The 24,701-nt window shown below is 43.8% G+C and overlaps 1 protein-coding gene across 1 annotated transcript in view; it reads right to left on the reverse strand.

Annotated features, from left to right (window-relative positions):
- The window catches only part of LOC145417488 (tyrosine-protein kinase transmembrane receptor Ror2-like), a 146,748-nt gene that overhangs the window by 88,397 nt on the left and 33,650 nt on the right, over positions 1–24,701 (reverse strand). The window contains exon 4 of the mRNA XM_080286195.1: positions 23,825–24,018. Coding sequence (XP_080142321.1) covers positions 23,825–24,018 — 194 coding nt within the window. The remainder of the gene's footprint in view (positions 1–23,824; positions 24,019–24,701) is intronic.

Consider the following 24,701-nt stretch of genomic DNA (forward strand, 5'->3'; position numbering starts at 1 on the left):
CAATGCTTTCAAAGACCCAGCAACCTTTCTTCCCCCCCCCCCCTTGTTTTTTTTTTTTTTTTAAATATGCGAGGAAGAAGGAACCAAAGGCCATGAGCCCGCAGTAACAGTTCCCTCCAAGAGAAAAACAAAACACAATATAGAGCCAAATTCAAGATCCGATCATTTTGAGATGCCTGGACACACTGCGTTTGAAAGACTGCAGATCATAGGCAGCAGGAAATACAGACAGAGGGAGACAGTTCCAGAGTTGACCTGTTGCATAAATGAAAGACTGGGAGTAACGGTTAACTCTTGCATTAGAGAGTTGGACAGAAAAGGGATGAGAGTTTGCTGCCAGACGGGTGCTACGCGCCCGTCGTAGAGGTGGAGGAATGCAAGCACACAGGTCAGAGAAGCAGTGACCATTGAAGTAGCGATAGAAAAGAGATAAAGATGCAACAGTGCGGCGAAGAGACAGAGGTTGAAGGGAGTCAGTAAGAGGAGGAGAGTTAATGAGACGAAAAGCCTTTGACTCCACCCTATTGAGAAGAGCTGTATGTGGGGAGCCTCCCCACACACGAGAGTTGTACTCCACACAGGGGCGGATAAAACCCCTGTATAGAGTCAACAATTGTGCAGGGGTAAAGAAAGAGCTGAGTCGGCTTAGCACACCCAATCTCTTGGAAGCAGATTTTACAAGAGATGTAATATGATCTTTCCAAGATAAGTCCCAAGTAAATGAAACCCTAAGCATGTTCAAGGATGATGCAGGATTAAGCTGAATATTATTAAACATTAGTGGGTACACCTGTGGAAGACTCTATCGGGTTGATAGGTGTAAGAACTGAGTCTTAGATGCATTAAAAACAACCATATTATTTTTACCCCAGTCAGAGATACGAGCCAAATCAGACATTAGGTGTGCCATAGCCTCATCCCTTGTTTGTTGAAGTAACTGTTGAGATGGGCGTTGCGGGAACCGAATGGAAAGGTGAAGGGTGGAGTCATCAGCGTATGAGTGGATAGGGTTAGATGTACAGCTTAGAAGATCATTGATGAATAAAAGGAAGAGAGTTGGTGATAGGACAGAGCCCTGAGGAACACCACTCTTGATAGATGTAGGAGAAGAACGATGGCCGTCTACAACAGCGGCTATAGAATGACCAGAAAGGAAGCTAGCGATGAAGGCACAGATAGAAGGATAGAAACCGTAGGAGGGCAGTTTGGAAATTAAAGATTTATTCCAGACTCGATCGAAAGCCTTTGAGATGTCAAGTGCAATGGCAAAGCTTTCGCCAAAGTCCCGAAAGGAGGATGACCAGGAGTCTGAAAGGTAGGTGAGAAGATCGCCAGTGGAGCGTCCCTGACGGAACCCATACTGACGATCGGAAAGAAGGTTGTGATAGGAAAGATGCCTTAAAATTTTTCTATTAAGAATTGACTCGAAAACTTTTGAAATACAGGACGTTAAAGCAACTGAACGATAGTTGAAGGGTTGGGAGTGGTCACCCTTCTTTGGGACTGGCTGAACGAGAGCAAACTTCCAGCAAGAAGGAAAGGTACAAGTTGACAGACAAAGGCGAAAGAGTTTGCCAAGGCAGGGTGTAAGCACAGAAGCACAGTTCTTGAGAACAACAGGAGGGACCCCATCAGGCCCATATGCCTTGTTAGTACTGAGGCCAGTGATGGCAGAAAATACATCAACTGAAGAAATTTTAATGTCAGCCATGAGGAAGTCAGAGGGGGGAAGTGATGGAGGAACAGCACCGGAATCGTCTAAGGTGGAATTGGAGGAGAAAGTCTGTGCGAAGAGATCTGCTTTATCAGTAGAAGAAATAGCTACAGAACCATCAGAGTAGAAAAGAGGAGGGAAGGATGATGAGGTAAAGTTGTTAGAAAGATTTTTGGCAAGGTGCCAGAAGGAATGGGAAGAATTCGAGTTGGAGAGTTGAGAGCATTTAGTATGGATGAAATTATTTTTAGTAGAGCGAAGAACAGACTTAGCACGATTCCGGGCAGAAATGTAAAGATGATGTGATTCAGGGGTGGGTTGGCTCCGGTACCTTTTGTAGGCCCTCTCCTTGTTGCGGACAGCATTAGAACAAGTGTGATTAAACCAAGGCTTTCTTGCGTTAATCAAAGGATATGAGAAAGGAATGTATGCTTCCATGCCCGAGAGAATAACCTCCGTAATGCGCAAGGCACACTCAGATGGCTCACGGCCATGGAAGCAATAATCATTCCAGGGAAAATCAAAGAAGTACTGCCTGAGGGCCTCCCAGTCCGCGGCTCCAAAATGCCACAGACGACGTTTCCCTGGAGGGTCCACAGGCCGTACCGGAGTGATAGGACTGGTTAAGGTAATAAGGTTGTGATCGGAGGAGCCCAACGGAGAGAAAAGATTAACAGAGTAAGCAGAAGGATTAGTTGTGAGGAAGAGGTCAAGTATGTTGGAGCTCTCTCCAAGGCGGTCAGGGATACGGGTAGGGTGCTGTACAAGCTGCTCTAGGTCATTAAGGATAGAAAAGATGTAGGCTTGTTCACCAGGTGGATCCGTGAAAGGAGAGGAGAGCCAAAGGTGGTGGTGAACATTGAAATCTCCAAGAATGGAGATTTCAGAAAAAGCACTTCACCCAACAAACTTCCATTCTTACTCATCACATTACCCAAGTACTTAACTGCAATCACATTTTCAATTTCCTCATCATCCAACCTCACTGTACATCCAGTGACTTCATTTCTCTTGAAGACCATAACTTTACTCTTCCCTACATTCACCTTTAGATTCCGTTTCTTACACACTCTCCCAGACTCATTCACCTAGCCATGAAGTTCCCCTTCATCTTCACTTAACAATACAGTACCATCTGCCAACAACAGTACAGGAAGTTTCCAAACATTGCCCTCTCTCATTAGGGCCACTCCAACATCCACTGCCCTACCTTGTACCTCTTTTATAATCCCATCCATATACAGACTGAACAACCATGGAGACATGACACATCCCTGTTTCAATCCAACATTCAAACAGAAGAATTCACTCAACTCACTATCCACATGCACTGCAGCCTTAGCCCCCTCATACATACTCTTCACGGCATTCAACAACTTCCCATTTACTCCATATATTCTTAATATTTTCCACATTCCTTGTGTATCCACTCAGTCATATGCTTTCTCCAAATCCATGAAGGCTGCATACAACTTTTTTCTGTACTCAAGAAACTTTTCCACTAAAGACCTACGAATATCTGAGCTACGGAACCTCTTCCCTCCCTAAAGCCTCCCTGTTCTTCTCCAACTAATTCCTCTGCTATTTCCCTAACTCGCCAAGAAGTATCCTATCATATACTTTTCCTATTACACTAAGAAAATAAATGCCCCTATGATTACCTTACACTTTTTTTCCCCTTTTCCTTTGCAAAGGGGGATAACTATACTGTACATGACTTCCAGTCCTCCGGGACTCTACTTTCCTCCCCCGACAATCTGCACATCTTCTATGTCCATTCTACTGCTCTCCCTCCCCCATGCTTTTTTCATTACTTCCACTACTTCCATCCTACTGATTTCATCCTCTCTTCTCACCTCTTTCCTTCTCCCAGCCATTTCACAGCCACATATACTTACACCACTTTTGTTCTCTATGTTTGACAGTTTCCGAAAGTGTTCTCTCTATCTGCTCACCTTTTCTCCCTCTTCCACTATCAATCTAACATTCTTATCTTACACTCCCTGACTACTTATTCATCACCCTGTCTAACTCTCTTTACCTCCTTCCAGAACATTTTCTTACTTTCCTCCACTTTACACTCAAATTCCTTCCAAATTCATCATCCACTTTCATCTTACTCACTCTTACTAAACTTTTCACCCCTCTGTTCGTCTCTACATATAACTCTCTCTTCCATCTCTCAACTTCCTCCACGTCCTTGCTTCCGATCCACTCATTATATGCTTTCTTCTTTTAGAATAATAATAATAATAACAATAATAACAATCATCATCATCATCATCCAGACCTCCCTTCCCACCCTAGGGCAAGGTGAGGAGCTGCAATGTCCAGACAGCCCAAGTTTACCCAATCCAATGGACCATGCTTCCATTCACTCGTCATTCAAGCTCCCGAATCCTGGCTCTATCTAATATGCCAAAAACTTTCACCACATTCTGTAGCTTCACATAATAATCATATCCAATAGGGTCAATCCAAATGGTGCCATGTTAAAAGGGGTGTCAAATCTCTGATCATGCACTTCTTCTCACAACATTCATCCAAACAGCTCAATCTCTTGTCAGTCCCCTAGCCTCACTGATTTCCATACCTATCTTCCTCACACACTCATCCACCATATCCCTCCACCTTCTCAGTCTACCTTGCCCCCTCCCTCCTTCAAATTCGCTCAAATATACCTTTTTTACCACTCCACTGTCATTCGCTCTCTCCTCAAAACCATACCATCTCAGTACACTCTCATTGATTCTGGTGTCCACAGACTTCCTCACTTCACATCTTTTACGAATCACATTATTTCGTATCCTATCCACTCTCTGTACTCCACGTACATTCCTCAGCAGTCCCATCTCCACTGCTCTCACTCTTAACTTTTCATTTTCATGCCACACCATTGTTTTGCATCCATATGTTAAAGCTGGCACTAACACTCCTTCATGTAAGCCTCGTGCAGCTGCAACACTCAACCCTCTGTTTCTTATCAAAGCCTTCATAGAACCAGCTACCTTCCTTCCTGGTGTCACTCAATTTTCCACTTCTTTTGCACATTTTCCTCTCTTTTCTATCACTGTACCCAGGTATTTGAACTCTCTCACCAATTCCAGTCTCTCCATTCACAGTAACATCACACTGGGAGTCACCTTCTCTCTTAATTACCATCTCTATACTTTTTTCTACCTTTACTCTCAAGGCACGACACTCACAGACATCAGCAAAACTCTGGAATAGTCTGCCAAGTTCTTGTCCTGTATTTGCAAGTAGCATTGCATCATCAGCACATGACAAATAAGAGATATTCTATCCATCACCATTCATTACCTACACCAGTGGTCCCTAACCTTTTGTAGGCTTCGGGCCACATTTACCAATGTTAATATAGTGGAGGGTGCCAGAAAAAAAAATCAAATTCATACACACACACACATACACATACTTGCATGTATATACTGTATAATATATATATACACAGTAAGTACTCGTATTTGGACGCATTTTTCTTCACCGCCTTGTTTTTCATGCAAGAAAAAAGTTGCCGAGTTGTCTCACAATTCGCGAATTTCCCCACAATTCGATGCTCCCTGCTGGCAACCGACAACGCATACCGATGCTCATTTGTTGGCGGCCATCTTGCAACCACTCTGCCCTCTACCAATACAGCGGCGGTACTACAGACCTACATGCCATTTCTCTTGTGCTGTCTCACCTCGTGGCTCGTGGCTTCCCGACCCACACCTGGACGACCATGCTTCGATGTTTGAGATGAAGCGCGCCAGTGAGGTACAGCGCACGGAGCAACGAGATGAGGGGGATATTGCAGGGCCATCGCAGCGGCCTAAGGAGACGCGGGTGTACAGGGTTGGCCAGAAACATCGCCGGTATTCAGCGACCGACAAGAGAAGGATTTTACAGCTCCTTGAGGAGGGGTTGACAACCCCTGAAACACGTTGCCTGACAGGGGCTCCTGAAAGCAATATAAGGACCCTCAGAAAGAACATGGAAACTCTAAAAAAGCAGGTGACTGCATGTTAAATAATAATAAAGTAAATGTGTCTGCGTTGTTTTTGGTCAAGTTATTTCTGCCACTATATTTTACTGTATCAGGATTCACCTAATAGGTAAGTTTTTAGAGGTAACCAACGTTAACCAACCAAGTCTTAGTTAGAACAGTTCAGGGACGGAATATACAGTCAATCAATAAATCAATCATTTCCTGTGGCATCCCATGCAATGCATAGGGCCTCAATGAACTCTCTCCATCAATATTTGTCTCTTGCCATCTCCTTCAGGTCCCACCAACACTCCAAACAGATTTCAACATTCCAATAGCTCGCCAAGCCTGTCTAATCCTCTCCTCAATTTCATTGTTTAATGATCCATTAGATGATATAATCATTCCCAGATATTTAGAAATTTCTACATTCTTCACCACATTAATCCGAATTACACAATCAATTTTGTTCTCCATGATCACATTAATAATATACAGGTAACCCGCACGGAACACGTGGGTTTCGTTCCTACCGTGCCGTGTTAGGTGCGAAATCGCGTATATTTAAACTACTCCGTATTTTGCTCCCTAGACCCCCCAAATGTGTTGTTTTGCTGTTATCTGTCACTGGTAATCACTAGAAAGCACTTTAAGTGGTTAGAAGTTTTATTTAATGTTATAACTCACAAATACAGTACTCCACAGCAAAACTTCAACACACAAATACTGTACGTAAACACAAAGAAACATTCCGACGCCGATCATAGGTAATCATATAAATCAGGTTAACTGGTACCAGTGCTTTAACTTACCAGTACATACCAGAACAGTACATATTTAACTTAGAAATGCAGTACTATGATATCGAATGATTTCAGTACATAATCTGTTAGGAATGGCTGGAAAAAAAAAAAATGTTATGAATAGATTTTCACCTTTTTGATATACGTTTATGGTAATTTCGAGTTATTTTTTACGTTATCGTTATGCCCATGCTTGGAAGAGGGAGCAAAAGAGTTGAATTTTCAGTCCTAAATGAGAAAACTGCACGTCCTCCAAGGCTAGACTCTGCCACAGGAGAATAAAGTGGAGGGTCAGTCCCATTAGCAATAAGGAAGTTGTGTCACAACTTCCAGCTCTCACACCACGAGAATGGCTAAAAATAGAATCGTAATGCAGTTTCAGAACTAACATTAAGTCTAATTATTACGAATACAGATACAAAGCAGAAATAAATACGTTTACAGACGGGGAAAACGTACTTCTTCCGTCATAACATGTTCATCTTTCTCTATCATTTTACGTTCATCATTTTACCTTGTTATTTTCGCAATATATATTGCTGTCTCGTAAACAGGGTGGTTGTTTGTGTTTTGCAAGGGAGGAAAAAGATTGTATTTTCTGTCTGGGTCGAGATAATGGGTGTAACTATGTGTGGTTAGGCATGGCCACAAGCGAAAAAAATCATACATCCACTCATCACGACAGCAGGTGGTGAACTGACAGATGATACATGAGAGGGTGAAGTCAAGGTCAGTCTCATGTCCCAGATTTTCATTCACTTCCCGAAAGCTTTCAGTTTTCTAGACGTTGCATTGCATCAAATGATCCAAACCATTACAGCAAACCTGAGCAAATAGGTAAAGATATCAAGACAAAACAAAAAAGGCAATATTCTGACGCCGATCATGGGTAATCATGTAAATCAGGTTAACTGGTTACAAGGCTTTATTTAATGCTTTAATTGCTTACAAGTACATACCAGAACAGTAAATATTTAACTTACAAATACAGTACTGTAGAAAAGCAGTACAGTAAGAGTTTAACGAACAAACAAAAAAGGCAATATTCCGACGCCGTTCATGGGTAATCATATAATTCGGGTTAACTGGTTACAAGGCTTCATTTAATTATTTAACTTTATTTCAGTGCTTACAAGTACAGTACATACGAGAACAGTAAATATTTAACTTACAAATACTGTACAGTACTGTGGAAAAAACGAACAAATAAAAAAGGCAATATTCTGACGCCTATCAGGTAAACTGGTTATAAGACTTTATTTCTTGCTTTAACGTTATTTAATAGTACTTTAAGTTGCATATAAACTTACCAGAACAGTACAGTACTGTAAATATTTAACTTACAAATACTTTGCTACTGTACTCGGGAATGTCTCACTCACTGAATAATTTCCAGCCTAGATCGTCACGTAATCAAAACAAACCGCTCGCTGCGGTGACGTTCGAGGATTTGATCTTTCAAAGGCCTCTCCTGCGTTAATTTGTAGTTTTCATAATGGTTCTTTAATCTTACGTTGTCTTATATGTATCCCAGCCCTTACCGTGTATAATTGCGAGCGCGTTCCGTGAGATCGTGTTCCGTGCGAGTTACCTATACAGTACTGTACCGTAATGGAAATCGTTAATGTTGGTTACTGTATTTATAAAATTACTGCACATTATACCATTACAGATGTACTGTTTATGTGTTGTCTCAAAAAAAAAATTAAACATCAAATTATATCTTCAGTGTACAGTTGATTTTTGGGTGCTGTTATGCACGTGTGTTTCGTTACTGTACTTATAAAGTTACTGTACATTATATCCTAAAGGGCGTACTGTTTAAGTGTTGCCTTATAAAAAAATTAAACAAATTATTTCTTCTGTGTACAGTTGATTTTTGGGTGCTGTTATGCATGTGTGTTTATGCCAATAACTGTCCAAAGGTTACGATCCGGACCAAGTTCTTCCCGTCCAACAAGACAGTGATTGTGGGGTTGTCCGTCGCATGATGTGTCATGGCCATAACAGAAGGATACCTTGTCAGAGCCTGGCGGGTGTGAGCATCTCTACCCGGGCCATCAAGGATGAGGCACTAAGGATATACGCCGCAGTTTGTAGGAAGAAGAATATAAATCCGTCACCCACATTCAGAGCTTCGTCAGGGTGGCTCTTCAGGTTTAAGAAAAGGTGCTAGGTAAGGTGTGTCGCTTATCACGGTGAGGCGGCCTCTGCGAACGTAGATGCAGCTGGTAGCTTTCCAGAGGAGGCACGAAAGATTGTTGAGGACAGCGGGTATTCTTGGCACCAGGTCTATAATTGTGATGCAACCGGCATCTTCTGGAAGCGGTCGGCAAGATACACGTACCTGATGAAGGGACAGAGGCAGGCAGTCAGCACAAAGATGAATAAAGAGCGGCTGAGCGTCTTACTCACTTGCAACGCTTCTGGCTCACACAAGATGAAGCCACTAATTATCCACAAATTCCATAAACTTCAGCCCTACAGACACTGCAACATGAAAAAACATAGTGTTTACTGGGAGGTCACACCGTGAGGCTACAGGGCCGAGAGTTTGTTGCATGAGTGGTTCGACTGGTATTTCATCCTTGACACACAGAAGCACTGCAGGAAAATGAATCTGGCATTTAAGGTTGTCCTTTTTATGGATAATGCAAGAGCACATGACAAAAATCTTGTTGACCGTCACCCTGACGTCCATGTTGTATTCTTACCACCCAACTTCAAAACTCCAACCCCTAGACCAAGAGATCATCGCCAACCTTAGGAACATGTTTTACTCTAAGGTGCATGACAAACTCAGGAAAGAGACAAGTAACAACACAATTCTGCTCCAGATTCAGGAACAGGTGGAAGATTCTGACGGCGGCGACGACCCACACCACACACCCGCAGCCACGCCAGTCTCAGGACCTTCCTAGCAGTCCACAGGCTACACCAGCAGCAACAGTCACAAACTAGTCCAGAGGAGTCCAGACCGGTCCCGTCCTCAAGGCCAGACCAGTCTCCTAGCGCACCCCCAACCCCGCCACCACCTGCCGATTCTCAACCTGCTAAGACAACAAGTCAGTTCTGGAAGGAATTCAACATAAAAAATGCAGTGGATACCATGGTCGAAAGCTGGAACAAAATTACCCCAGCCACTATAGCACATGGGTGGAAGAAACTTTTCCCTCACCTGACCGTGGAAGGTAAGCGACAGAGGGAAGAAGACACTCTGGCAGCTGCTGTGGAAGCTATCAGAAACACAAACCAAGACACAGTAGAGGTGGACAAAACGGCTGTAAGACAACACTTGACACATTACGACCTAGACCCAGGTGTGGTAGACATAACAGAAGAAGAGATGAACTCTAGTGAAGAGGATAATGAATGGCCTCAGCACACTGAAGAGGGCAAGATGAGCACACAGAAATTGTCCAACACCCTGTCCACCATAACCGACATGACAACCACCTTCGATGCATACACCAAGACTATGCCTGAGGCTACCAACATCCTATCAACCTCCAGTGATCTGAAGTCTCAAGTGATGGCCGTCTGCAACAGGAACATAATGGAGCAGAGACAACCCCAGATCACACGATATTTTCACGAGACAGAATGTGGCTGCTGTTCTGCAAGACTTGGACATGCCAGCAGAGGTGGATGAAGGAGGAGAAGTGAACAGAGAGGAAGTGGAGGCGCTGGAGCCTGAGATCAACTTCGAGGGCTTTGGAATAGGTAATGGGGCTTCCCCAGAGAGGCCCATATCACCTAGTAATTTGCCCATCTACCCTCAACACACCTTCACCTGCCACTCAAACCAGTCTTCACTTTATTTCTGGCAAGGATTTTTGGTGTTCCAGCTCTTTACATCAGCTTTAAAGCCTTTTCAGGTACATGTTTATTGTGTTCTGCTGTTTTAGGACTAGTAAACACTCTTCATTAAATTTTGGGTAGGGCCTGTTTGGTATTATAGTACTTTCTGATAGGGTAGGTACATGTCCCACTGGAACGCTCCTCTATTTTTCCCGTTGATTCTTAACTTCAAAATTCGACATTTCACGTTTCGCACTGTTTTGGCCGAACATCCGCGCCGCAAAAAACGAGGATTTACTGTATATGTATAAATATATATATATATATATATATATATATATATATATAGTATACATACAGTAAACCTTAGTTATTCACGGAGGTTAGGTTCCAGAGACCCCCGCGGAAGGCAAATTCCGCGGATACTCAAGTCATCATCACAAAATAGCATATTTTATTTCCACATAAGCTAAGCACATCCCTGAAAAGAGTAAGACAGGGTGGAAGTGAAGTTAGCAGGGGAGTGAAAGATAAAAATGGTAGATTACTAGTGGAGAAGGGAGAAAAAGTGAGCAGATGGAGAGAACACTTTAATTAAGGAATTGTTGAACATACAGGATGGAAGTAATGCGAGTATAAGTGGCTAGGGAATGGCTGGGAGAAGGAGGGAGGTGAGAAGACAGGAAAAAATCAGTAGGATAGAAGTTGTGGAAGCAATGAAGAAAGTTAAATTGGCGAATGGCCTAGGAATTGATGGAGTGCGTGGTGAAATGCTGAAGTATGGGGGAGAGATAGTAGTAGAATGGATGTGGAAAATGCGCAGATTGGCCTGGGAGGAAGGTAGAGTTCCGAAGGATTGGAAGTCAGGAATAATTATTCCCTTATACAAAGGTAGGGTAGTGGATGATGGAGTGGCCCTGGTGAGAGAGGATAGTGTTTGGAAACTCCCTGTACTGCTGTTTGCAGATGATACTGTGTTGTTGAGTGAAGACGAAGGGGAGCTGCAAGGCTTGGTGGATGAGTCTGAGAGAGTGTGTAAGAAACGGAATCTAAAGGTGAATGTAACAAATCTAAAGGTGAATGTAGGGAAGAGTAAAGTTATGGTCTTTGAGAGAGGTGAAGTTAGTGAATGTACAGCGAGGTTGGATGGTGAGGAATTGGAAAATGTGAGTACGTTTAAGTACTTGGGTAGTGTGATGAGTAAGGATGGAGGTTTGGAGGGTGAAGTGCTTGAAAGGGTACAGCTGGGAAGAAAGGTTGCTGGTTCTTTGAAAGCAGTGATAAGAAACAGGGAAGTGAGCATGGAAGTGAAAAAGTTACTACATGACAGTATTGTGATACCAACTCTAATGTACGGAAGTGAAGCTTGGACATTGTTGGAAGGACACAAGTCAAGAGTGAAAGCAGTGGAAATGAGTTATTTAAGAGGAGCCTGTGGAGTCACATGGAGAGACAGGCTGACAAATGAGGATATAAAGGAGTGTTGTGGTGTTGATGTGTATGTGATAGGAAGCATTATGAGGAACACACTGAGGTGGTTTGGCCATGTGGAGAGGAAGGAGGGTGAAAGACTGACGAAGAGAGTGTATGTGAGTGAGGTGGAGGGGGGAAGAGGGAGGGGGAGGCCGAGGATGAGATGGAGGGATGGGGTGGAGAGATATATGAGAGAGGGGGGTGTGAGTTGGGAGCAGGGCAGTGAAATGGCGGGGGACAGGGCGACTTGGAGGCGATTTGTTTGTGGCCACCCCAAACGGGATTGAGGCGTCTGGCAATAGGTAGATAGATAGACAAAGGAAAAGGGGAAAAAGAATGTGGTAATCATAGGGGCATTTGTCTTCTTAGTATAACAGGAAAAGTGTATGGTAGGATACTTATTGACAGAGTTAGAGAAAGAACAGAGGAATTAGTTGGAGAAGAATAGGGAGGCTCTAGGAACGGCAGAGGTTATGTAGATCAGATATTCATTCTTAGATCTTTAGTGGAAAAGTTTCTAGAGAAGGGAAAGAAGTTGTATGCGGCTTTCATGGATTTGGAGAAAGCATATGACAGGGTGGATAGACAAGGATTGTGGAAAGTATTAAGAATATATGGAGCAGATGGGAAGTTGTTGAATGCTGTGAAGAGTAATGTATGATGGTGCTAAGGCTGCAGTGCGTGTGGATGGTGAACTGAGTGAATTTTTCTCTTTGAAGGTTGGGTTGAAACAGGGAAGAGTCATGTCTCCATGGTTGTTCAATCTGTACATGGATGGGGTAATAAAAGGGGTACAAGGTAGGGTAGTGGATGTTGGAGTGGCCCTGGTGAGAGAGGGTAGCATTTGGAAACTCTCTGTACTGTTGTTTGCAGATGATACTGTGTTGTTGAGTGAAGACGAAGGAGAGCTGCAAAGCTTGGTGGATGAGTTTGGGAGAGTGTGTAAGAAACGGAATCTAAAGGTGAATGTATGGAAGGGTACAGTGATGGTCTTTGAGAGAGGTGAAGTCAGTGAATGTACAGCGAGGTTGGATGGTGAGGAATTGGAAAAAGTGAGTACGTTTTAGTACTTGGGTAGTGTGATGAGTAAGGATGGAGGTTTGGAGGGTAAAGTGCTTGAAAGGGTACAGCAGGGAAGAAAGGTTGCTGGTTCCTTGAAAGCAGTGATAAGAAGCAGGGAAGTGAGCATGGAAGTGAAAAAGTTACTACATGACAGTATTGTGATACCAACTCTGATGTATGGAAGTGAAGCTTGGATGTTGCTGGAAGGACACAAGTCAAGAGTGAAAGCAGTGGAAATAAGTTATTTAAGAGGAGCCTGTGGAGTCACATGGAGAGACAGGCTGACAAATGAGGATATAAAGGAGTGTTGTGGTGTGGATGTGGATGTGATAGGAAGGGTTAGGAGGAATACACTGAGGTGGTTTGGCCATGTGGAGAGGATGGAGGGTGAAAGACTGACGAAGAGAGTGTATGTGAGTGAGGTGGAGGGGGGAAGAGGGAGGGGGAGGCCAAGGATGAGATGAAGGGATGGGGTGGAGAGGTATATGAGAGAGGTGGGTGTGAGTTGGGAGCGGGGCAGTGAAATGGCGGGGGACAGGGCGACGTGGAAGCGATTTGTTTGTGGGCATCCCGAAAGGGACTGAGGCGTCTGGCAATAGATAGATAAAGACATATTAACACTCACCAAAAGACTGGGCATTCTCTTCATAACCTTCATACAATGATGAAATTGCTGTATGAAGATGATGATGGCTGTATAGATGATGATGATGACGATGATTGTCGTGCAGTTCCTACAATGCCCATGTGGTGAGGTGATGAGATGAGTGGCGGCACTGTAGGTAAGCTGTGAGTCTAGTCTGACCCTTCTGACAGGACGCCAGATAACACCTTACACTTTCTCTTTGTCTTAGAAGGATTGCGTTTATCCTTTACTTGTTTCTTAGAAGCCATTTTTCACTTACACAATGAAGTACAGTAGAGTTGTAAACACGAGAAGGGTGATGATGACGTAAGTAACGAACTGATTGGTGTTTACAATAAGACTGGCGGAGTGGCAGGAATGCCCGTGGATGCAGGTATGCTAACTGTAGCTACAAAAGATGTGCGAGTTGCGTGCCAATTTCAAACTAAGTTACAGTGTATAGTACAGTATTAAAATAAGTTTGATCCACGGAAACTATATATATATATATATATATATATATATATATATATATATACTGTATATATATATATACAACTCTGGAAAAGAATGACAAATATGTCATAAGTTTCCAAGGTACCCCACGGCTCCATAATAAGGCTCTGAGGGAGCTAGGGTGCCCGCGGACTACAGGTTGGGGATAACTGACCTATGCCATCCCTCTCTCCATTACTCGTGTTTTTACTTCTCTTTTATCACCCCATCCATATATACAGCATACAGTAATACCTCAAAATACAATACCCTTAATTGGAATACCCCGGCTTAACGGTGGGGGTAGAAATACCCCCATACCCTGCCTAACGATGGCCAAACCCTGGTTTAACAATGGGTTTTGATTTTTTTATCGATTTTGATGATATTTTAGAATAAAATTGTGTGCATAGGCTGATCTATAAACTGTTTTTAGACTTAGATTAATGTGTTTTAACCCTTTAACCGCGGGTGTCATTCCAGAATGACGTTGCAAAAACTGGACCAAACCGCGGGTGTCATTCTCGAATGTTTGTGAATATTTTGAATACCCCGCGTTTTTTCCGTGCGCCAATTGTTTCAAGGGAGAGTAGCTATTAAGTTCTTTCACTCCAGCCGACCCCCACCTCCCTCTTCCCCCCCCTGGGGCCCCACCTCCCACCCCCTGGGCCCCCCACCCCACCCCTGACCAAGCGCGCATCAGTATCTGTCCAGCTGTGTGAGTGACAACACATGTTGATGTGGCAGTGAAGTGCAGGCAATTACAGTGCCTTTTACCTGTCTCAGTGAACACAGAGTGGGTGTTTATCGTATGTGCAGTGTTCATATATGTTTATAGTATTATTATCAGAATGTGATTGGCATTTGGTAATGGTGTGTGAGCGAAAAATAGTGATTACAACACCGCTGATGTGGCAGTGAAGTGCAGGCAATTACAGTGCCTTTTACCTGCCTCAGTGAACACAGAGTGGGTGTTTATCGTATGTGCAGTGTTCATATATGTTTATAGTATTATTATCAGAATGAGGTTGGCATTTGGTAATGGTATGTGACCGAAAAATAGTGATTACAACACCGCTGATGTGGCAGTGAAGTGCAGGTAATTACAGTGCCTTTTACCTGCCTCAGTGAACACAGAGTGGGTGTTTATCGTATGTGCAGTGTTCATATATGTTTATAGTATTATTATCAGAATGAGGTTGGCATTTGGTAATGGTGTATGAGCGACGGTAATGATGTGTGAGCGAAAAATAGTGATTTTACACCCATCACTTCTAACGGCACTGCCCGTCCTGTGAAAGTCAACAAAGTCATGAAACCTACATCAATGGAAAGCTGAAGGTTAGTATTTTCTAATGATACCTTATTTTTTTCTCTAGCTTTATTCTGTGCAGAGTTATTAAGGTTTAAAGGTTTGTTTACATTTGGCTGAAACCCCCGCGGGAGAGGACAGTCAGACCAAAACAATACCCGCGGTTAAAGGGTTAACCACAGATGGGATGAACATCGTAATTTTGGGGTACAGTTTACTAAGCTTGATTTTTTCCAGACTTATACTCGACGACTTTCACATTTTATTTGTTGCTTTTAGTGAGTAATTTACAGGTGTTAGGCTTAGGTTGGCTTCCTTGACAGCTGTTAGGCCAATAAGATTGGCATTAAACTTGTTTTTGGACTCATTTGGGTGGGTTTTGGGCTTGGTTTGGGGGGAAACCCAAGGCTGGTAATCACTTAAACGCTCCACATTACTTTACATGTTAAAAGTACCTCAATATACGATACCCCGCCTAACGATGGGGTTTTACCTAACTTGAATTTGGCTCTCTATTGTATTTTGTTTTTCTCTTGGAGGGAACTGTTACTGCCGGCTCATGGCCTTTGGTTCCTTCTTCCTTGCATTTAAAAAAAAAAAAAAAAAAAAAAAAAAAAAATACATCATTAAACCGGGGTATGCCTGTATACTGAAGAACCATGGGGACATTACACAACCTTGTTGCATGCCCACACTGATCGTGAACCATTCACTTAGATGCCCATTTACCTCTACATATGCCTCAATACCATCATAAAAACTCTCAACGACACCTAGCAGCTTACCATCTACATTGTACATGCACAAAACCTTCCACAGTCCTTCTCTGTCTACTTTATCGTATGTTTTTTCCAGATCCATAAATGCCATAAAGACCTTATAGTCCTTTTCACAAGCCTTCTCCACAATCTGTCTCAGTGCAAATATTTGATCCACACATCCTCTGCCACTCCTAAAGCCACCCTGTTCATCACTCACTAGGACTTCTGATATCTCTCTTACTTTCTCTATAGCAATTCTTCCATATACCTTCCATACCACACTGGATAAATTTATGCCACGGTAACTCTTGTGCTCACTTTGCGCACCTTTATTTTTGTACAGGGGTAAAATCACAGCCTCTTTCCATTCTGCTGGCACAGTTTCACTCATCCATGCCTTCTTACATATCCCCAACAGCACTTCATTCCTCTCTCTCCATTACACTTAATCATCTCTGCATACACCTTATCAGTCCCAGCTGCTTTCCCATTTTTCAGCTGCTACACTGCGTTCTTCACCTACATGAGTGTCACGTTTCTTGGCACTGCATTCCTTCTCTGCACACCCCCAAAGCCAATCATGTTTACAGCTGCTCCGCTTTCCCTATTCCCATTCATCAGGCTTTCAAATTATTGTTTCCATCTGATCCTTACTTCATTCCCATGGGTTAATAATCTACCACTTACATCCTTCACATTTTCACATTTCTTTCCATTGTCACTTTTACATTTCAGCACCTCTTTCCAGAATAACTTCCTATTTTCTGAGTAATTTGCATTCATTTTTCTTTCTAGGTCATCATTTACCTCCTCCTTTTTCCTCTTCACTAGTCTTTTTACGTGCTTCTTGCTCCCAATATATTCAGTTCTTATTTTATATGAACCCCTCTTCCATAACCACTCTAGTAATTTCTTCCTGTTTTCCTCCACTGGTCTCTTAACCTCTTCATCCCATCATGCCGTACCTTTCTTCTTTGTTATTACTCTTGCCACACCACACACTGCTTAAGCATTCCTAAGTAGGCAATCCCTACATGCATTGCACAGGCTGTCCAGATCCATTTCAGTGCAATGCACTGATTCCAACTCCTCCACTACTTTGGTCCTGTATTTGTCTGCCATTTCTTTGATCCTTAGCTTCTCGACTTTCAGTCTTTCTCCCTGACTGCTCCTCTCTCTCCTGGGGGTGGGGTGGGGGGCAGAGTGGCTCAGTGGTAGAGCGTCGGACTTAGGACCGGGGGGTCGTGAGTTCAAGCCACACCTGGTAGTTGCCATGCTGGGAGGGGTAGCACCCTCCTCTCACCTAGCAGGGCTATATGATCTGATAAGGTCTAGCTTGGGGGAACATTTTTTCTCTCCCTCTCCTGATCTACCTTGCTACTCTCAGCTTGATCTTGCATACCACAACCATATGATCTGATGGACTTCCACACTGTCCTCTCATGGCCCTCATATCAGCAACCATTCCCAGCACCAACCTCTCTACAAGCATGTAATCAATCATGTTCCTTTCAACACTATCTCCATTCTCTCTAACCATGTATATTTATGTGCATCTTTGTGTTTGAAATACCAGTTACAAATGCATAACCTCCTTTCCTGACACATATCCTTCAGGAGCTTCCCATTATCATTTTGTCCTGGACTCCGTCACAACCTATTATGTCATCCTTAGGGTCAGTGCCTACTCTTCCATTCATATGCCCATTAAGATCACTTAATAGTTCCTGGGCATTTCTCCCACTGCTTCATCCAGCTCATCCCAAAACCTGTTTTTCTCTTTCTCGCTCCTGTCATCACAAGGTGCATATGCTACAATCGCTGCCACTTTTACCTTCTCAAACTTGAACTTGACTTACATACTTCTCGAGCTGACATATTTGTGATCTCTCATCCATCTCTGCCACACCTCATTCATCAACAAAGCAATTCCTTCCTTGCATCTTCCTTGCCCATTCATGCCCAATCTTACACACTTCACACGCTCCTACTCCTCCATTTCGCACCCTTTTATCTTGGTTTCACACAATGCCATCATGGCATATCTCACATTTTTTAACACATTCACCACTTCCACCCTCTTGCTTTCTTCATTCACACCTCTCATATTCCACATGGCTATGCAAATCTGCCCATTTGCTTGGGGCACTGGGCAGCTATTGGGCCCTCCGAAGCTCTCCAAAACGTCTGCCATGATTAAGTGATTTTAGATTGGGGAATCTGGAGAACACTTAACCCTGTGTTGCCCCATGAGAAGCGTAGGAGCCCGAGGCTAGGCAAGTTGGTCCTAACATTTTAGATGGGAGTGACCAACCTCACTCATCCCTGAGTGGCATTATTGAATATGAGCAATGAACCTCACCTACCCCACGGATATAAACCTGCACAGCCTGAATCCAGTTGGAGCACCTTATTTACCCACTAAACCACCAGGTGCCATAATAATAATAATAATAATAATAATAATAATAATAATAAATAATAATAATAATAATAATCCATCCATCATCCAATCCCATGTTGCCCCACAGAGAAGCGTAGGAACCTGGGGCTAGGCAAGTTGGTCCTGATATTTAAGATGAGAGTGACCAGCCTCACTCATCCCTGAGTGGCATTACATGAGCAATAAACCCCAACCACCTCCTGGATATAAACCTACACATGCTCCATCATACTGGAGCACCTTAATTACCCACTAAACCATCAGGTGCCATAATTTGGCTATATGGTTACCACCCAGCATTGTAAATGGTTTCCCAGTGTATAGGAAACCATTTGGCTTGTCACTCAGTGTAGAGTCACCCACAGGCAGAAGGAAGAGAAAAGAATGAAGGAAAGAAAGACAGAAGAGGGAGTGTAAAGTCACCCATAGGCAGAAGAAAGAGAATGAATGAAGGAATGAAAGACAGAAGAGGAAGGATGGAAGAGAGGAAAGGGCAGACACCCAAAGCAGGACAACATCGAGTAAGTGGATGGTGAGCGCCCCTACCTACCACAAATAATTCACTCATTCATTCATTCATCATCCAATCCTACATTGCCCTATGAGAAGCATAGCAGCTCTGGGCTAGGCAAGTTGGTCCTGACATTTAAGATGAGAGTGACCAGCCTCACGCATCCCTGAGTGGCATTACGTGAGCAATAAACTCCAACCACCCTACGGATATAAACCTTCACTGTCTCAATCTGATTGGAGTACCGTAATTACGCACTAAACCACCAGGCGACAACATCTGGTTATGTGGTTACCACCTAGCATAGTAAATGGTTTCCTGGTGTACAGGAAACCATTTGGCTTGTCACTCAGTATAGAATCACCCACAGGCAGAAGGAAGAGGAATGAATGAGGAGAGAAAGACAGAAGATGGAGCAGCAGGTAGAGGGACGAGGAAAGAATGGAGGAAAGACAGAAAAGGATGGAAGGAAAGAGGGATGGAGGAGAGGAAAGGGGGAGGCGGTGGCTCAATCGGTAGAGAGGTGGCCTGCAGTCCTAACGGACCCAGGTTCGAATCCCGGCTGTGGCAGGGAACAGTTTAAGGATTTGAATTTCATTAAATCAGGCTTTACTGATCTACCAGAAGACCCGCCGACATGTCGTAAAAATACCCCCGCTAATACCAATACACCAGTCCTGTATGAGACAGCCCTAGCATGTATTCAATATGGACGGTGGGTGTTAGCGCCGAAGTGGTGACATGTAGAGGTGTATGGTATATACGAGGACTGCTGGGTCTTGATAGCAGGCTGTGAAGCCTATGCCCAGAGTCGGACACAAAAAAAAAAAACTGAAAGCAGCACTACATCAAGTGAGTGGATGGTTAGCACCCTCACCTACCACTAACAAATAATAATAATAATAATGATACAGTAATCCCTCGATTATCTGAAGTAACATGTCCAAAGACATGTCCTGGTAGAGGCTATGTCTGGACAGTGGACCTCTCCTCTGGCCCCCATTCATATGTAAACTAACTTCATGTAAAGGGCCACTAAAGTACATCATTCAACACCTGTTCCTGTTGTTTGACACTACTCTATCTGGTCAAGCAGACCTACAAATCACTGCCAAGCAACTGCTGTACCTTGGTAGAGCAGACCCATCAACCACAGTCAAGCAGTCACCACTGCAGGGCCATAATCTGCAGTGACATGAAAAAAAATGAGAAAACCATCTACACAAGAAAAATGCAGTGGGCACACAAAACATAATAGTAAAATAAAATAAAATTAAGGTAAAGTAAAATAACATCATGGCAGAGTACAGTAAGCTAGGATAAATTCAACGTTAACACGCATGATTCCTCGCTGGGTGTCGTGCTGAATAACCTGCTACCTCCTCGACTCAGACTGTTGTACTGCCACTGGTGTAGCTGTTGTACGGCATAGTACATCCCATGTGGTCTAGTGGCGTAGTCTGAAGAGTACAGTCCAAGTCAGAGTCAAGAAGGATCTCCGGCAGCTGGCCCAGGGGAGTGGCTGTGGGACATGGTGATGGACTGCCTACTTTAGGTGACTCAGAAGACAGCCGCAAACTCACATCCAGCAGAGACACAACGGCTGATGAGATGCTAAGTTAAGTCTTCGTCGTTGAAGACATGGTTTGACACTGTGGTGGTGGCAGAGAAGAGGTGGACTGGGTAGGGGGTCAGAGGCCTGAAAAAGGAGTTGATCTTGGACTGATGATAGGAGCGACGATTCAGGCATTGGATGACACTCTCCCACACAGAACATAGATCCTCCACAGGGCAAAGAGGCACCATCTCTCTGTCACACTCTGGGTGTTCGGCATACTCAAGCACCTGCTTGAGATGTGCCTGGATTGTGCTCAGGCAGGGAATGGCTGGAGTACAGCACTGCACTTCTCCAGGTCATCCTCGTCACTCTCCTCTGGTTGGGCAGCAGCAACAGAAGTGGCAATCTTGAAGTCCAACATAACCTGGATAGTGGGACTGTCCCCACTGTCGTCTAACCACTTCCGCATGTCATTGACATCCATAGTCTTGTCTGCGTTACGAAGACTAGTGTGGAAGTCGTCCACGTCAAAGCCCAGAAAGTCCAAACGTTGTGTCAGCTCTCGTGTCCTTCAAAATGACGAGACCAACCACTCTCGAGGGTTTCACGGAGACTTCCCTCCATGCACTTGCCCAGTTGTACATTGCAGACTTAAGGCTGCAACACCCCAGGTTTTCCAGTGTCTTCTGCCCTCCAGTGTTGAGCCTCCGACTCTGCTCGTCCTCATCCTCGAGAACAACCATCACTTTGTCAAGGAACCTTCTTTGGTACAGCCTCTTCGTGGGCACACTCACACACTGGTCCACTGTTTGAATCAGAGCAGTGGTAATGGGTGGCAAAAACAAGCACCTAATACAACCGTTATCTGCATCCAATTCTTTCTTGGAGGGATGCATGGGGACACTGTCCAGGAGAAGAAGAAACTTTACCTGGTCCTGAGTGATTTCAAGTTCCTCAATTTGATAATGGCTGACCTACTTGATAAAATGCCCGTGGAACCAATCTGTGAAGATCTTGCAGGTAAACCAGGCCTTCAAAAAATGGTACCACACAACAGGAAGGACATCCATTAACCCATGAAGACAATGGGGCTGTTTTGCACACCCAATAATAATGGGTTTCAGCCAGTGCAACCCATTAGCATTAGCAGAGCACAGAACAGATACCCGTTGCTTAGACAACTTGTGGCCAGGCAAATGCTTCTGCTTCTCTTTTACCAGAGTGTTCGCAGGCAATGAGCGGTGGAAGGGGCCAGTTTCGTCAGCATTACAAACTTGACCAAGAGTGAGGCCCTCCTTCTCAATCAAGCCTAACAAATTCTGCCAAAATTCCTCCACTCCCTCCTCACTAGGGTCCAAAGCTTCGCCACAGGTCTTACAATTGGTAAAGCCATGTTGAAACTTAAACCTGAACAACCACCCTTCAGATGCCTTGAAGTCAGGGTTGTTGTGAAAGTGTGCAAACTTCTCGGCAGCAGCCTTCAACCTGGTGCCTCTCACTAGCACACTTGCACCAGATCAGTGTTGAATGGTCGACTCCGACATGCCGGGGCAAACTCAGTGTCTTCCATTCAGTATTGCGTATGCTCTTCAGGCCAAAGTCTGCTGTGTACTGGGTGAGTTTGTCATGGGCTTTCCTGATGTTGTGTAGGGTTGAGTGGACTAGGTCGTACTCCTTAAGGATGCAGGAAGTGGACCATCCCACATCAATCTTACTCAGGATCTCCCACTTTGTCTCCAGAGTCAACACTACCTTATTCCTTTTCCCTGGTGGAGGGGCCATCATCACACACCCTAGGAAGAGGCATGCAAGGAATAGCAAGGCCTGAAGCAGGTAGGGAACCACCATAAAAGCCACCACGTGCACAGTCATGACAACGGTCCGGGAGGAGCTCCTCACAACACAAGTGTTGCATGGGAAATGAGAGCAGGCAACAGGGGTACCTTTTATTTATTTATTTTTTTTTTATGCAAGAAAGAAGGAACCAAAGACCAGGGGCCCACAAACCATTTAAAAAAAAAAAAAAAAAAAACGAGAGCCAAATTCAGGATCTGTTCATTTCGAGATGCCTGGACACACTGCATTTGAAAGACTGGAGATCATAGGAAGTAGAAAATACAGACAGAGGGAGACAGTTCCAGAGTTGACCTGTCGCATAAATGAAGGACTGCGAGTAACGATGATCTCTTGCATCAGAGAGATGAACAGAAAAGGGATGAGAGTTTGTTGCTAGAGAGGTGCTATGAGCCCATAGAGGTGGAGGGATGCAAGCAGACAGTTCAAAGGAGCAGCGATCATTGAAGTAGCGACAGAAAAGACAAAGATGCAACAGTGCGGTGAAGAGACAAGAGGTTGAAGGGAGCCAGTAAGAGAAGGAGACTTGATGAGACGAAAAGCCTTTGACTCCACCCTATTGAGAAGAGCTGTATGTGGGAAGCCTCCCCACACACGAGAGTTGTACTCTACACAGGGGCGAATAAAACCCTTGTACAAAGTCAACATCTGTGCAGGGGTACAGAAGGTACAGAGTTGGCTTAGCACACCCAATCTCTTGGAAGCAGATTTTACAAGAGATGCAACATGATCATTGCAAGATAAGTCCCGAGTGAATGAGACCCCAAGCATGTTCAAGGATGATGCAGGAATGAGCAGATGTAAGGTAAACAAACCAGCCTGACATGGCGGCACACTGGGCTATTCTCACCTGTCTGGACAGAAATTTTTCGTGTACCATAATTTCAAAATGAATGCAAGCATTATGTCCACACAGTGGGAAAAATATATGAATAATGGTTTGGAACAGCCAGAACACAGCATCCGGGTAATGGACGTCCAGATAATAGAGAGATTACTGTACAGCAAATCATCATCATCATCATCATCGTGGTCATCGTTGGCATCATCACCTAGTCTTTTGTTTCTCAAGAATGACAGTTCTTGCAAAAGATTTCACATGCACTCGAAACATATTTGCACCTTTACAAGAACTGTGACAATATTCATATACAACACAAACTTCATGTGGTGGGTGCTTTCCTTCAATCCTTAATTGGTCTTCCAAAATAACACTACAGGAAGTCCTTGGTATGTGACAGGAATGCATTAAAATATCACTATGTTTTTCATAAATCTGATGCCATAAACTGGGGAACTGACAAATCTACTTCATAAGTAGCAATGAAACTTGAAGAGGCAATATTTTTGTAATTTACTGTGGAATTACCAGCCAAAAATAAAAGAATAAAAAGGCAACATATATGATGGCTTGTACTCACCTCAGCAGCTGTTCGGCATGGCTCCCGGAAGTTGTCAATCATTTCGCCCCACAGCTCCCTGGTGATGTGTTCATTAAGCCAGCCTCCCTGGTCTGTGGCAGTTATGTTGTACCACACAAGACCCCCACCAGCCAGGTGCTTGCGACACACACGCCCATTGTAAGGAGCACAGTATCCCAGTGGACGTCTGATTGCTGGGAGGTGGAGTGTGAATTAAAGTAAAGGAATTACACGACATTTATGCATACACTGGCTCTTATGATGTCACATGTTAAATGATGGCAGGGAGGCAAGTATGGGACAGACTTAAGGAATGCTTGGACCAACTATTTTGTTTAAAAAAAATGAAACTCATGGCTGGGAGATGATGTATGAATTTGAGCCAAGGAACAAGTCAAAATTTACATGCACAGCAACCAGTCACAAGGAAAATGATGGCTGAAAGGTGGAGTGCAAGTTAGGGCAATAGAATTGGAATGACTGGACAATTCTCTTGTATACAATTAGTACTATGATGTCAAACAGAATATGATGGCAAGGAGGAAGAGTGTGAAACAAGGGCAAGGGGCAATTACCCCATGAGAATACACTAGGGAAATGATGTCTGGACCATGATCTGAAGTCAAGGAACAAACTCATGGCTGGGATATGATGTATGAGTTTGGGCCAAGGAACAAGTCAAAATTTACAAGCACAGCAACCAGTCACAAAGAATGTGATGGCTGAAAGGTGGAGTGCAAGTCAGGACAATAGAATTGGAATGACTGGACAATTCTCAGAATATGATGGCAAGGAGGAAGAGTGTGAAACAAGGTCAAGGGACAATTACCCAATGAGTCATATTATGAATACAAAGACTATTATGATAACACCAGGG

Source organism: Coenobita brevimanus, chromosome 110, assembly GCF_032717465.1.
Source record: "Coenobita brevimanus isolate Jiangsu-jjx chromosome 110, ASM3271746v2, whole genome shotgun sequence".
Lineage (NCBI taxonomy): Eukaryota > Metazoa > Arthropoda > Malacostraca > Decapoda > Coenobitidae > Coenobita > Coenobita brevimanus.